Source organism: Lepisosteus platostomus, chromosome 5 (assembly GCF_059453375.1).
Source record: "Lepisosteus platostomus isolate fLepPlt1 chromosome 5, fLepPlt1.hap1, whole genome shotgun sequence".
NCBI lineage: Eukaryota > Metazoa > Chordata > Actinopteri > Semionotiformes > Lepisosteidae > Lepisosteus > Lepisosteus platostomus.
Genome location: NC_142615.1, coordinates 38,571,784 through 38,585,591, shown reverse-complemented (window position 1 = coordinate 38,585,591; position 13,808 = coordinate 38,571,784). Strand labels below are relative to the sequence as shown.

The window sequence follows — 13,808 nt, the reverse complement described above, 5'->3', positions numbered from 1 at the left end:
ACAGCACTGTGGCTGTTGTGCTTGAAGAGCTATTGACTCATGAATAGCACCCCCCAATCCCCATGTACCGCCTGTCTAATGGTGCCATATTGAAAAACTAAAATTCTTATTAAAAAAATAAATAAAGGGGCCACAACCACAGAAAGGTTGTATAAGGTTAGGGGACCTGTGTGGTGTCTAAAACACTTGGTTTCAGCAGTGTGGTTGTTGTATTTGAAATGCTATTGAGCCATGAAGACTACCCACCTATCGCACTGTGTTACCTGTAGTGTTATCTTCAGAAAATCATAAAAAAAATAAAAAAAAGGGGCCACAGCCACAGCAAGGTTGTATGAGGTTCTGGGGCCTGTTTGGTGTGTAAAACACTTGGTTTCAGCAGTGTGGGTGTTGTATTTGAAATGCTATTGAGCCATGAAGACTACCCACCTATCGCACTGTGTTACCTGTAGTGTTATCTTCAGAAAATCATAAAAAAAATAAAAAAAGGGGCCACAGCCACAGCAAGGTTGTATGAGGTTCTGGGGCCTGTTTGGTGTGTAAAACACTTGGTTTCAGCAGTGTGGGTGTTGTATTTGAAATGCTATTGAGCCATGAAGATGACCCACCTGTCCCAGTGTATTACCTGTAGTGTTATCTTCAGAAACTCATTACAAAATAAAGAAAGGAGCCACAGCCACAGTAAGGTTGTACGAGGTTCTGGGGCCTGTCTGGTGTGTAAAACACTTGGTTTCAGCAGTGTGGGTGCTGTATTTGAAATGCTATTGAGCCATGAAGATGACCCACCTATCCCAGTGTATTACCTGTAGTGTTATCTTCAGAAAATCCTAAAAAATATAAAGAAAGGTTCCACAACCCAAAACAAAGCTGGGAAAAGTCAGAGGACCTGCTTAGTGTGCAAAACACTTGCTGCATTGTGGGTGCTGTGGTTTAAATGCTATTGGTTTGTGAACAGAATACCCCTATCCCAGTGCATTGTGCCATATTAAATAAAAGCATGAGAAAAAGAGATTCAGAATGCAAAGCTGTGTCAGTGTTCTGTGTAAAAAATCGGTTTGAACATCATGGGAGCTGTTTTTAATAAGCTGCTGAGAAAATAATATTTTAATCTTCCTGCTGTCAGTAGTATTGTGAATATAGTTGACCCTTACCTGAATGAAAACAGGGCGTAAAGGAAGGGTTTCAGAAATCAAACAAAGCTTTATCCCCGTGTTTACAGTCTGGGTAATGGGAGACTGCGCTGTTCTGCTTCCTATGGTCATATAAGGCTTTTTCGCATGAAGCCGTATTGAACAGTATTTCTCGCGTTGTGAACGTGTGCACCCAGCGGTCCCCCGGGTTCCAGTTCGTGCGTAATTACGCATCGCTGAAAAACCGGAGGTTTAAAAAAAGATAATTAGCTCACTGATAGTTTGATGTAAAGGCTGTGGAAATATCCACAAGTCGTGGTCTTTAAAATGCATTTGGTTTGACGGCGTTCTGTGCTTCCATTGCGAAGATATGGACAAAAGAATATTCGTGCATGGTCAAAAAAATGTCATAAAATCGAAAAAGTAAAGGCTGAGAAAGCATCCACAATGTATTTTATACACAAAACAAGCATTCTCGCAACTCTAAGAGGTTTCGTGAAAGCGCTACAGGCGTGCCAAAATCGTTTTCGAACTTCGAGCTAACTTTACCCCGGTCTTTCCTGCTCCGTCCATGACAGGCGTGCTGGTCTCTGGAGAGAGAGCACGGTCCATCAGCGCACTCCAATAAAGGCACTGGAAGCAGCTGAATCGCATTGGCGAAGCTCAGCACTGGGCCGCTGGGCACGTCTTACCACCGTTTCCGTAGTGTAGTGGTTATCACGTTCGCCTCACACGCGAAAGGTCCCCGGTTCGAAACCGGGCGGGAACAGCCTTCTTTTGTCGCCACGCACAAAAGGGGATTGGGGATTCGCCTAGCGCTGTGATCGAACAGACCCACTCACCTCTTAGTGTGGCGGGATCTGCACAGTGCATGTCGCAACGCATCCTGCTTTCACTTCAATGCGCGTCCTGACGTACCCCGGTCTCTCGCGTGACAGGTGGGCACAGGTGACAGGTCCTATACTAACGAGGAAGACATCGCTCTCTCCGACCCCCGGCATCGTGTCCCGACCCACCGTGCTGGAAGCTGACGCGTGCTGTGATTCCTTTACGGAGCAGAAATGACAACCGAGGAGCCGAGAGATCATTTCAGCATTTCGCGTCTGAACGGAAAACACAGATGACCAACTCGGAATGACTTGCCTTTGACGCTTATCAAAGCGTTCTTTGTGCATCGAACAGACCCACTCACCTCTTAGTGTGGCGGGATCTGCACAGTGCATGTCGCAGCGCTTCCTGCTTTCACATCAATGTGCTTCCTGATGTCGAGTCGTGTGCCGTGCGGAGGCTCTGAAAGCGAGAGCAATGAAAAGGTGCACGATGCTGTGAAAGAAAACAGAGAAGTGAAAGGCAGTCCTTTCTCTAAGGAGGTGAAAGAAAAGCTACTCCTTTTCAAAGCCTTCTTTGTGGACGACGACTGCACCGCCTAGCAGATACAAATGGGTTGTACAACTTTGAACTAGCAAATGGAAGAGGGCTAAGCCCCCTCTCTTTTAGCCCAGGTTCGATCTGTCTCCCAGAATCACGAGGGCGCACGCACACACACACACCCGTGCCGTTGAAGTGCTCTGCTTCATTTCTAAGGGCAACTCAACATTCACTCCTACCCCGAGTGCAGAAAAGACAGCGTCCGCAGCAACAACAGCTCAGGTCTCTGCACTGGAGCTAAGCTGCCCTCATCTCCTCTGCTCTGCGGCTCCTGCGGAGTGGAGTCCTACCTGGAGCCGCGTTTGCAGGCGGCAGCTCCCTGCGCCCTGTCTGTGCGTCGTGTCCAAGAGCTCCTGGGAGGAAGAGAGAGCCCTCCCACTCGGGGGCTTTTCCACGGTCTGTGTGAGGAGGGGCGGGTGTGTCCAGTAGCTTATCGAGCGGAAGCCTGGGGCGGCGGAGAGCTGTGATCGTGCAGACCTTGAGGTGTCACCTCTTTGTCTGCTTTCCCGCCCCCCCTCCGCCCAAGCTCTGCTCCAAAGTAGCCCGGCAACCCCTCATACCTGCACGTGTCACAACCTAAGGTCGTTCTGTTCTTGCTAATTGTTTCCTGCCCGTCGCAGGCAGGAGTCCATGCGAGGAAGATGCGCTGGACAGAGCTCAGAGGGCGCACCTGGGTGGCTTTCCTTCTGAGTGACGTTCCTGCAACACTCTCCCGCTACTTTTGGTGCGCTCATGCCGCATCACAGGAAGGCTGGAGCAGGTGGCTGTGGGCTTTGTGAACCGCCGAAATAGCTCAGTTGGGAGAGCGTTAGACTGAAGATCTGAAGGTCCCTGGTTCGATCCCGGGTTTCGGCATTTTGTTTCATCGCGCCCTTTGTTCCTCTCTCCAGCGCCCCCTGCCTAAAGTGACGCATCCCTTTCTCAGCCCGAAACGCAAGCGAGACACCAGCAGCGGTCCCTGCAGGTTTCCGTAGTGTAGCGGCTATCACGTTCGCCTAACACGCGAAAGTTCCCCGGTTCGAGACCGGGCGGAAACAGCCTCATTTTGCATGCTCCTGTACTTCACAGAGGTCTTGAGAGACCGGTCATTTGTTCCCAATGTATTTCCGGTGCCTTCGTGCACTCTTGTACCAAATGCACGTTCCTTCTGTACGCGGAGCCGATCATTTGCAATTGGGCTGTGCCGACAGACCAGGACGAGCTCTGTCGGCTCAAAACCAGCGCAGAACCTGCAAGAACAACAGAAAGATTAGCATCCAGCGGGGGCCTCTTAGTGAGCCCAAGATCTCATCAAGAATCGGCTCCAGCAACAGGGCTGGGCGCATTGTTCCATTCTCCGACCACTCTCGGTGTAAACAAGTCCCTCCTGGTCTCTGCTTGAAATGCACTTTCCTGCATTTGCTTTGGTGTAACTGGCTTCCCCTGCATGGGTGAATGTGAAGAAGATCCTTAGTAAGTCATTGAAGAAAACCGAGAAGAGGTCGGTGTGGCCTCTGGCGTTCATCAACGATCCAGTCAGGCAGTACTCCTCTGCAAAGCGCCGTTCGTTCACATCGATTGGCTTTTTTTTGCCTTCATTCGTGCAAGTAGTAAAAGCAGACGCCCCTCTAGGGAGCCTGTCAGCACCCAGAGTTTTCCCCTTCTGTAAGCTCTCCATAGCCTCTCAGCTCTTCTACTGTCAAATCCTCCTCAAGTACTTCCCTATCTTCTTCACTCAAAATGTTTTCTAGCTTTGAGGTAAAAAAAATGAATTTCTTCATCCTTTACCTCTGTAGAGCTGTACAGTCTTGTGTAGAAGTGTCACGCCCTATGCAGCCAGAGGGCGGTCCTTCTCTGTCCTGTCCCTTGTTTCTGGTCTGCTGTCCTTCCTGTCCCTCTCTTTCCCTTTGGCTAAATATTTCCGGGTCTTGCACTCTGTCCTCGCTCAGCACTGACGTTTGGATGTCCTGAGACCCACCTAGCACCAGGGCGCCCCACGTCCGCTCCCTGAGGGCACAGGTTTCTATACGGCATTCCTGAACTCTTTGCACTAATGAGCCCGGGCCTTTTTCCCGTCTCGCCGCTACGCATATGGGTCTTTTTCCGCCCTCCTGGGGGAAATGTGGGTCGAGATGTCCCACATTTCCCCCTGAAACTCAACTGCATCGTCTACTGCAAGCTCTGTCGGGCGCTGCGGGAGCCCATCGGCCACAAGTACCAGTACTTTGTCAGGCTGTGGCTCTCCGTCCCAATGAGGCACTTGGTCCAGTGGTCAAACACTGGGCCCAAGGCAGAGATGCGACCGGAGTTCTACACCCACGCTGTCAAGTGGAGCAGGAGGTACGAGGCCACGAGACAGCCAGAGCTCTGCACCAACCACAGAGCCCTGTACAAAGAGGTGAGGGGGCATTTGGTCGCTGACGAAAGGCTGCAGGTTCCCAGGGAAAGGACACAGCCCAAAGAACTTAACAACCAACTGAAGGACCTCAACTGGATGGCTGTACACAAGAGACTGGCTACCAGAAAGGTCCTCTACAGACACTCCATCTCCAGGAATCCGCATTGCCCCCGGTACACGTGTTTTGTCGAGGAGACTCAGGAACACGTGTTCTGGAGCTGCCCCTTTGCCAAGGCGGTGTGGGGCAGAATGGACAACATTATGCAACTCCTGGGAACGGGTGCGGTGCTCAGTTACCAGTACATTCTGCTGGGGGCTGGCACCCACCGGACTGGACAAGGGGACACAGGACCTGCGGGGGCTGCTGTTGTCCCTCACAAAACAAGGACTGTGGAAGGCGAGGGACACTCTCATCCGGGACAACATAAAGTGGGGGGCGAGGGAGATGCAGGAGAGGATCCTGGTGGACCTCAGGAGGAGGATGAAGCACCACGTCGCCAAATGGGGTTTCCCCACGGCGAGGGAGCACTGGAAAGGACTTTGGGCCCTATACAGGGATTAAAGGACAATAGCGAGTGGTAGGTTTGGAGGGACTCTCTTAATTGCACAAATCCGCCCCCACTTGCAATGATTGTTAACGGACAATCAATCTCCGTTCCGCCGTTGTTTTTTATTACATGGAGTGTTAATATGTGTGAGATGTTCCTTTTGAGATGTTTTTTTTGCAGAATAAAGTATATTTTGTAGAACAAAAAAAATCTTATGACAAGGTTTACAAGTTATCTGTTGAACTACATTCTCATAGGTGTGGTCACATTCCAGGTCATTTGTTTACGTTTTTTGTTTCTGGAGCAACTGTTAGATGAAATGTGCTAATATGTAACCTAACTCCAGTGTGAATAACTAGAAGAGGAGAGCAGCTCCATTCCAGACCAAGGGAGCTTTGAGATTGGCTGGGCCAGATCTCTCATTTGCATATCTGATTTGGAAATATAACACTAAACCCCTTCTTGCATGGATTTAACTTGCACCCAAGAGTCCCCTACTGTGTATTGCTACTTATTTTTTTATGATAAGTGGTGATTACCAGTTGACAGGTTTTATTTGTTGAATTATAAATGGTTTTGTATTATCATCCTGAATGGCCTGTACTCAAGGTTTGGTAGGGTATGTGCTTTCATTTCATTTACCAAATTGAATTTTTGCTCTTTTAGTATTTGTCTAGAAGGCTTTCTGAAGTCAGGAAGCCCATTTATTTGGTGAAAAAAGATTCTGTATTAATATTAATATTTATCATACAACATAAATAGAGTCTTTTATGAATAAAAAGATCTTGCACTTGGAAATCTTGATAAAGTTGTGTGCTTCCATGCACTCGAGCTGTTTTGATTCCTAATATTTGACTTTAGGTGTGGGAACGGGTCTTTTTTGCCATTTGATTTCCAATTGATCAGCACAGTATAGAAAATAGACCCATAAAGCAACCTCAGCAGTGACAAATGTCACTGGGTCACTTGGGTTTATATGTCGGGGTCCGGTAGTAAAGCTCCGCTCCTGTTTAGCCTCCGAAGCCGTACAGGGTACGCTGGCGCTTCAGCGCGTACACCACGTCCATGGCGTCCATGACGGTCTTCCTCTTGGCGTGCTTGGCGTGCCCGGTGCAGGTGATGTTCTCCAGGAACACCTTCAGCACCCCGCGGGTCTCCTCGTAGTTCAGCCCGGAGATCCGCTTCACTCCCCCACGGCGAGCCAGGTGGCGGATGGCAGGCTTGGTAATTCCCTGGATGTTGTCGCGGAGAACCTTACGGTGATGCTTAGCGCCTCCTTTCCCGAGTCCCTTTCCGCCTTTGCCTCTTCCAGACATCTTCTAGTTATCAGCTGTGAACACGACAAACACTGCTCATCTTTGATGTATAATAGACATCTTTCTTTGATGTCTATTATACATCAAAGAAAGATTTTTATAGGTGTAGAAACTAGTAAATAAAGCCAATGATTTGTTTTAGAAATGTATTCTTAAAATATACAATTATTCACACCTGAACAATATGTAGTTCAAATTATACATTATATACTGTACAATATTGTATTCAAATGTCTAATCATCATAAAAAACACAACTAGTAAACTTCAGTTACAAATTCTGGTAACATGGCAATATATATAGTAATGACAAACACAAACTAATTACATGAACACGCTAATATTTAACTCAAAACCACATTTCGATTCAAATAAAAATTTTTAAAATTTACAACTTCTTTATTTCCACGAAAATATTATTAATGTAACACAAACGCTACTTTCTAATAAAGACAGAAAGAAACTGTTTTGTGTCTACTGGTGATCCTCATCTCGATACTAATGAAACGTTTAATATGCTCCCTCGAGAAAAAAAAGGAATCAATTTCCGCCTGGAATGATTGATGACCCATCAAACATTTTGTAATATCCCTGGAAGTTTATACAGTAGAATCCTGGTTCGTGGCTTAAATTCAAGGTAAACAAGACTAAGGAAACGAGTTGGAAACTTGATGTCGAAGTGGGATTTAAATCACCCATTTCACATTTTACTTCATTGGGCAGTATGTGCCAGAGAGCAATACTGCCGCATACCTTCGATAGCTCAGTTGGTAGAGCGGAGGACTGTAGTGGAGTCAGCAGGGAATCCTTAGGTCGCTGGTTTGATTCTAGCTCGAAGGAAGGTGCTTTTCGTGTACTTTAATCAAAGAGTCAAAAAAGCAAATCTGTTTTATTCAGACATTGATCAAAAGCTCAATAATCGAGGAAGCAAAGGCTCCTGTTCCGAATTCAGCCCACGTCTGATTGTCTTGTTTTGGCCAAGATCTGATCTTTGAATTAAGGGACTACACTATCTGCTTTGTAATTCAAAAATACATACAAATGTCAAGTTTTTTGTAGATATAAAGGTGTTCTCTGTTTTCAAAGGATAGTTACTTAATTGGCATAATGATTTGGTATTGATTTTGTATCGTTGTATTATAAAGTTTGTGCTTTCTGTGTTTTTATCGTATTGTGAACTTATTTTTTAAACAAATGCTTACAAAGGCAAACACGGCACACATCTGTTTATACCAGTGGTAAATTGTACATTTTTATTAAGTACAAGCTACTGTGCACTTCTGGGAGTATAACAGGTTCGATATAAAGTGGCAAAAATATAAAAGGGGAAAATACCCCAGACTGCATGTAAAGCCCTCGTTGTGACTGATAAAATGGCGTACTATGCACGAAATGTTGCAGAAACACAATCTGATATTTTGATACAGGTAGGCCAGTGCTTCCAAAGCATGCAGGTGTAGAACAGGACTTAATGCATTTTTATACAAAAATTTGTATTCTATATTCTGGTTGCTTGCAGATTAGAATGGCATATGTTTAGCAATAATATTATTTATGGTACCTGAAAGTTTCAGGTTGTTGCACAAAGCTAAGGTATACGTATACGCGATCTGACAACTGGAATCAATTTCCTGTCGTTAAACTCTGTTTATTTTTAAGTTGAGGCCCAAGATCCAAATCTTCAGTTCTGATTTTTTTAAGTGATATCTTTCCTTCCTGTCGTGGAAGTCACACGATGTGAGCAATTGTTTTTTTTACGTTGCGATCCAAAGAGCCTCAGACGCACAGTCTAACAATAACCAAACCAGAATGGATTCTGCTGGGAGCCGGGCTGAGCTCATTCTCACTCCCTGTGCTGAAAACAGAATTATTTCTTCCCCGAACATCGTCTACAGATCACTTGTGCGCTTTTAACCTTCTCGCAGCTACGGGCGAGACTGACGCTCATGATATGAAGGCACCCGCTGGAACACATTCTCTAACTCTCACAATCGCGACAGACTTCGCTTTTTTTAAAAAAAGTAGATATAGCACTGAAAAAAGCATTAGCTTTATCAGTTTTTACATTAATCTATTTTGAATCAAAGTTTGATTTTTTTTATTGCATTTTACATTATAATTATAATAATCATTATTGCTTACACTTATATAGCGCTGTTCTGGATACTCCACTCAATGCCCTTTACAGGTAATGGGGACTCCCCTCCACCACCACCATTCTCCTGAATGATCACAGAGAGTCAGGACCTCGGTTTTACGTCTCAGCCGAAGGACGGCACCTGTTTACAGTTTAGTGTCCCCGTCATTGTACTGGGGTATTAGGACCCACATGGACCGCAGGGTGTGCGCCCAGCGACAAAAACCAGATGTGTGTCGGGCTCGGCTGCGAGCAGGACAATGACGTCACGGGGACAAAGTAGAGGAAATCAAAACGGTTCTATAAAAGACCTGTGTCAGCTGTTGGTTTTCACTCTGGACTCTAAATCCTCCGATCTGATTTTAAATCTCTCTAATACCTGAGCTGCAGCTTCTTCCGAGTATTTATTCGTATACTTATTATGTGTAAGTGTATAGATGAAACCTTTCATATATTGTTCAGTTTAAATCAAAATGCTTTACTAATACAAGAGGGAAGTATAGTATGAAGGATGTGACAAATGTATGATTTCTTGGAACAAAACGGTTTTTATTTGCGTTCGAAATGAAGCGGACTTTTTGCGCGACACACAAACCCTTTGTCTTTTTAAGAGAGTGATTTTTAAACAGACAAAAATGTAGAAAACGTGTTTTTTTAGCCCTGCAATAGCAGGGTCAGTGACGTAATGAATAACGCGTCAGGCCTCGTGTCAGAAAATTATAGGTTCGACTGCCGTCTGGCTTGTTGAGTTTATACCACTTACATTCTTTTATATAAATGAACTGCACCTGAAAGCTATAGAAAACACTTTGGGTAAGTTGTCTGCAGCCTCATGCGAATTTCGACAACTTACCCAAAACACAGCTCCAGCTCTGAACTCAATTGCAATGAAAAACCATGCGTAACAAAACTGGAGAACAGCTGAACTTGTGCTCAGTTCGGTGATGAGGGTTCAGAACTGTCCTTGTTGTAATTAGCACGAACTGCACAGGCTCTGAATCAGACCATGTCAATTAGTCTGATCAGTGTAGGCACGTTAATGTAGAATTATTAATAGGTTTATTAGTTAGTTAGTTCAGGTTTACCCACCTGAACTAATGTAGAATTATTACTTGGTCTGTCTCTTGTTTGTATATAAATGAATGTCTCTGACAACTTAATGTTAGTTTTACGATGTAGGTCAGGCGTTGACATATGCACGAGTATACAAAATGTCTCACTCCTGATTCAACTCATGTTCTATAGGAGATTGGCGATTCCTCCTGTTTCTCGTACAACCATATCAGAACAGAAGACCGTGTCACCCAGCTGTGATTCAAGATCGACTCGCATCTTTATCCCTTTTTTGTTCGTGATCATTATTTTCTTTAGTTATGATCAATATTGAACTTTTTCGAAATGAAATGACAATAATCAAACATGCAGGCAGATTTTTGAAAAGTATTCGGAATTGACAGGGTGCCCCTTTGGAACAGTCGTCAAAATCTATGTTCAAATGAAGGATTTAAAGAAACTATGAAAAAAGCAACAGTAATAGCAGAGGATTTTGATTTTTGCTCTTCAAGTCAGTAGATCGACATAGAGTTGCGACATAGAGTTGCGCCCCTACAAACAGCACAAAGGATGAAACCCACCTCTTTCGTTATTGCTATGTTTGTGCCGGTGAAAGTAGCATTTGTGCTATTGAAAGCATCTCGGAAGATGAAGGTGCAGTCACTTCCACATGTCATGATATCATTAGATCCGACGACAAGAGCTGAAGCCCCCGGCATTTTCCAAGCCAGGAATGTGAGGAAGATGGACATGGAGGACGGTAGCGTGGCCGAGCGGTCTAAGGCGCTGGATTTAGGCTCCAGTCTCTCTGGGGGTGTGGGTTCAAATCCCACTGCTGCCAAATGTTAGTGTTTTAAGACCTGCAATACGATCAGTAAAAGCGCTTTTTGTTAGGCTGCGGGAGGTGTTTAGAGATAGACTTTCTAAAAGACAGGCTTAACATCAATATTTTGTTTCCTCAACAGAAATTCTCTTTGGCACGTTCAGCTTTATGTAGGGAACAACATCTGCCGAGATCACTTTTGAGGCAGTGCACATGATAGTGTACCGGCAAGTAAATTTAATATTGGCTGTGGTGGTGAGCTGCTTTTGTCTGTGAAACTTTTAATTCTTCACGCCGAATCGTTGGCAGGGGTAATAGCTTATCTTTGAACAGAGCGCTCCATCAGAAATACTTTGTTCATGCTCAAAAGAGATCAGAGGATTAACTTCATGAATTCACATAGCATACCTTACAGGAAAAAAAAGGGGAATTAATTGTGCTTCCTGATGTTGTTCCTGTGGTTTCTTTGGATACAGAGGTGAATGTTCTTTGAAGTTCTGCTAGAGTATCCACTGGGTGGGCTTTATCAATCAGCTCGGAAAGGTCATCAGTGCTCTGTCTCCGGAAAATAATCAGCACTGTGGTTTTTTCCTGTGCTGTCTTTTAAAACATATAAGATCACGAGTTTACAGATTTCTCCAAATAACAACTATACATTTTAACCCAGCGGTTAGCATTCCTTCAATCCAATAGTTTTACTCCTGGTAAAAAGCAGCGAAATATATAGAGAGATGATATTCAAATATTTCAACATTCTTATTGGATTACCTGTATGGATATATCGCTCAGAATTCCTAATATGATTTTGAGTTCAGTTTTGCTTTACTACTTTCAGAGTATTTTATTGACCTTGCTGAAGCAGAGAAGTGACATAATCACAAATGCGACCTACCTGTGCTAATGTTTTTGGTTAATAATGATTAAAAAAAACAGCTCCTTGCATTAAGAGCAAGAGCAACCAACACGCTCGCTTGTTGTGTTTGGTATTTTCCGGGGTGCTCTTCCTCAGCTGCAAAGTTATTTGGTGAGCAAAGACCTCTGAGAAGGAGTCTGAATCCGTCAACAACACAGGAATTCTAAGATCGCACTGCCGTCTTGTGTACAGAGATCTGCCTTTTCCTTATAGAGTTTTTTGGTATATAAGAACACGTATCCTACCTTGAATGCTAGTTTCAAAAGATATGTTACCGGATCACAGATTTTCTTGAAAAGATTTGGGGATGCACCTACCAGGATTCAAACCCGGCTCAATTATTTAGAAGGCATCTATACCACCAACGCACTTCTGAGAAACACCGGCACATTTCCGCAATCCTCCCTCTCACCTACAAAGTTATGAAGAGACAGACGTCCAATGAAAACTAATTTGATTCACTCAAGGCTCCGCTCTTTTGTTGTGATGTCATTTTAATTAATGTTAGCTGTGATAAGGTGTTGTTTCTGTCTCTTAAAGTTTAAGTCTGCTCCTTTCTTCCTGGTTTAGAAATAACATGTTTAATGATTGTTTACAAACACCACTATCAATTATTTGTCCAGCTCTAACGCCTGTGTGCGTTGACAAGGTATCTCCAAAGGACATATTAAATAACATGATCCTTCCTGTTACCATTCCTGTGGTTGGAGCGTTGTTTCGCCCTTTTTCGCCCTTTTTATCACTCGAGTTGTACAAAACAAGTCGGTCCATGAAAATCATCTGTACTGCTGTTGTTCTATGCGTAGTTTAATCAAGGTAGTCGAGTGAGGAGGTAAAAAAGCACTCCCCGTCGATAAATCAATCATCGTCGCCCGTGTGACTGGATATAAAAATAACGGATTCATTTTAACCAATCTCTGGAAGCTTCGATGCAGTTATTTTTCCTTCCTTATTTCTTCATTCCTATCAATTTACTCTGTAGTAGAGGAAACACAAAAGTGGGAAACTGCAGGCATCCTTCGTTAGTGGTGGATTGTGTTCAGAGAGCATCAGCACATCTCAGTTCTGTTAATAAGTCTGTTGGGGATATACCCCAGTGGTAGAGCGCATGCTTCGCATGTATGAGGTCCCGGCATCTCCAGGTGCTTTATATTTCTGTGCTCACATTGCAATCTTCTGTTGAATGTGAACTCTTTGCTCATGTTCATAGAGAGCCAAGTTCACACAATTAAACTCGGGCACACTCGAAGTGCTACGGTGTTGCTCTGCTGTTTTAAATGTACCTCTAAAGCATTTAGTTCTGTTAACTACCAAATGATTTGAACTAATTTTATGTCATATTCAGGAAATCCAGAGGTCTTCAAACGTGTCGTGGCTGTTGAAGAAGACACCTTTTGAATCTCAACCGGGATTTCTTGAGAGATCATTCAGCGAGCGAGTCCTCCCTCTGGACTCCACACTGAGCTGAAAACTGCGCGAATTCCATTGTACAACCGAGAAAAAAACTGATGGACCAAACAACGACATCTGATGATTGCAAGAAATTCAAGAAACACAACAGTCCGAACACAGGTTTGAATCCCGAACGCTTAATTTAAAAGACAAAGCGAAGGATACGACCTGTAAACTCTCTTCATGTCTTACAGTTTATGATATGTAAAAACCTTACTTTCATAATAATTTCTTGCTGCTGATAGACTATTTATTGAATTTTAACAAATTCACAATTACAAACATTTTGGGTTAAACAGTTACTGACATACTTTAAAGAAGAGAAACGTTAGTGCCTTCCGGTGGGTTAGCCAATTTCTCAAAACAATATTTGTTAGTCTCTCGGGAGGCTGCGCAAGGTGTTTAGAGATATAATTTCTGAAAGGCAGGCTCCCTGAGCTTAACATCAAAGCAGAAAAAATGTTTTTTTCTCTACAGAAATGCTCTTTAAATTTCAGCATAGTTACAACTCCCTTTATAAAGGGTGTGCACACTTATAGAACCAAGGCATTGAAACGTTTTTTTTTAATTGTTGTTCCAAAAAATGTTCCATTTGTTTTCGTTCTTAATGTTGTTGATTTTAAGATCTTATTAAA

At 43.9% G+C, this 13,808-nt stretch overlaps 1 protein-coding gene and 5 non-coding genes across 6 annotated transcripts; 5 read left to right on the top strand and 1 right to left on the bottom strand.

The window, feature by feature from the left end:
- Positions 1–1,823: 1,823 nt before the first annotated feature.
- trnav-cac (transfer RNA valine (anticodon CAC)) lies at positions 1,824–1,896 on the top strand. The gene has a single exon. It is a non-coding gene; the product is annotated as a tRNA-Val (tRNA).
- Positions 1,897–3,337: 1,441 nt separating this feature from the next.
- Positions 3,338–3,410, top strand: trnaf-gaa (transfer RNA phenylalanine (anticodon GAA)). Its single transcript has one exon. It is a non-coding gene; the product is annotated as a tRNA-Phe (tRNA).
- A 2,718-nt stretch (positions 3,411–6,128) lies between these two features.
- Positions 6,129–6,184, top strand: LOC148666271 (U7 small nuclear RNA). The gene has a single exon (XR_015938958.1). It is a non-coding gene; the product is annotated as a U7 small nuclear RNA (small nuclear RNA).
- A 306-nt stretch (positions 6,185–6,490) lies between these two features.
- Positions 6,491–6,797, bottom strand: LOC148666270 (histone H4 type VIII-like). Its single transcript, XM_088631732.1, has one exon. It carries the CDS (start codon positions 6,794–6,796, stop codon positions 6,491–6,493), a length of 306 nt encoding a protein of 101 aa, XP_088487858.1. The 5' UTR covers position 6,797.
- A 750-nt stretch (positions 6,798–7,547) lies between these two features.
- trnay-gua (transfer RNA tyrosine (anticodon GUA)) lies at positions 7,548–7,635 on the top strand. The gene is given in 2 exon segments: positions 7,548–7,584; positions 7,600–7,635. It is a non-coding gene; the product is annotated as a tRNA-Tyr (tRNA).
- A 3,109-nt stretch (positions 7,636–10,744) lies between these two features.
- Positions 10,745–10,826, top strand: trnal-uag (transfer RNA leucine (anticodon UAG)). Its single transcript has one exon. It is a non-coding gene; the product is annotated as a tRNA-Leu (tRNA).
- The last annotated feature ends 2,982 nt before the right edge of the window (positions 10,827–13,808 follow it).

Bases quoted from the DNA above. Each gene is read 5' to 3' on its own strand.
- LOC148666270 (XM_088631732.1), bottom strand. From the start codon at position 6,796: ATGTCTGGAAGAGGCAAAGGCGGAAAGGGACTCGGGAAAGGAGGCGCT.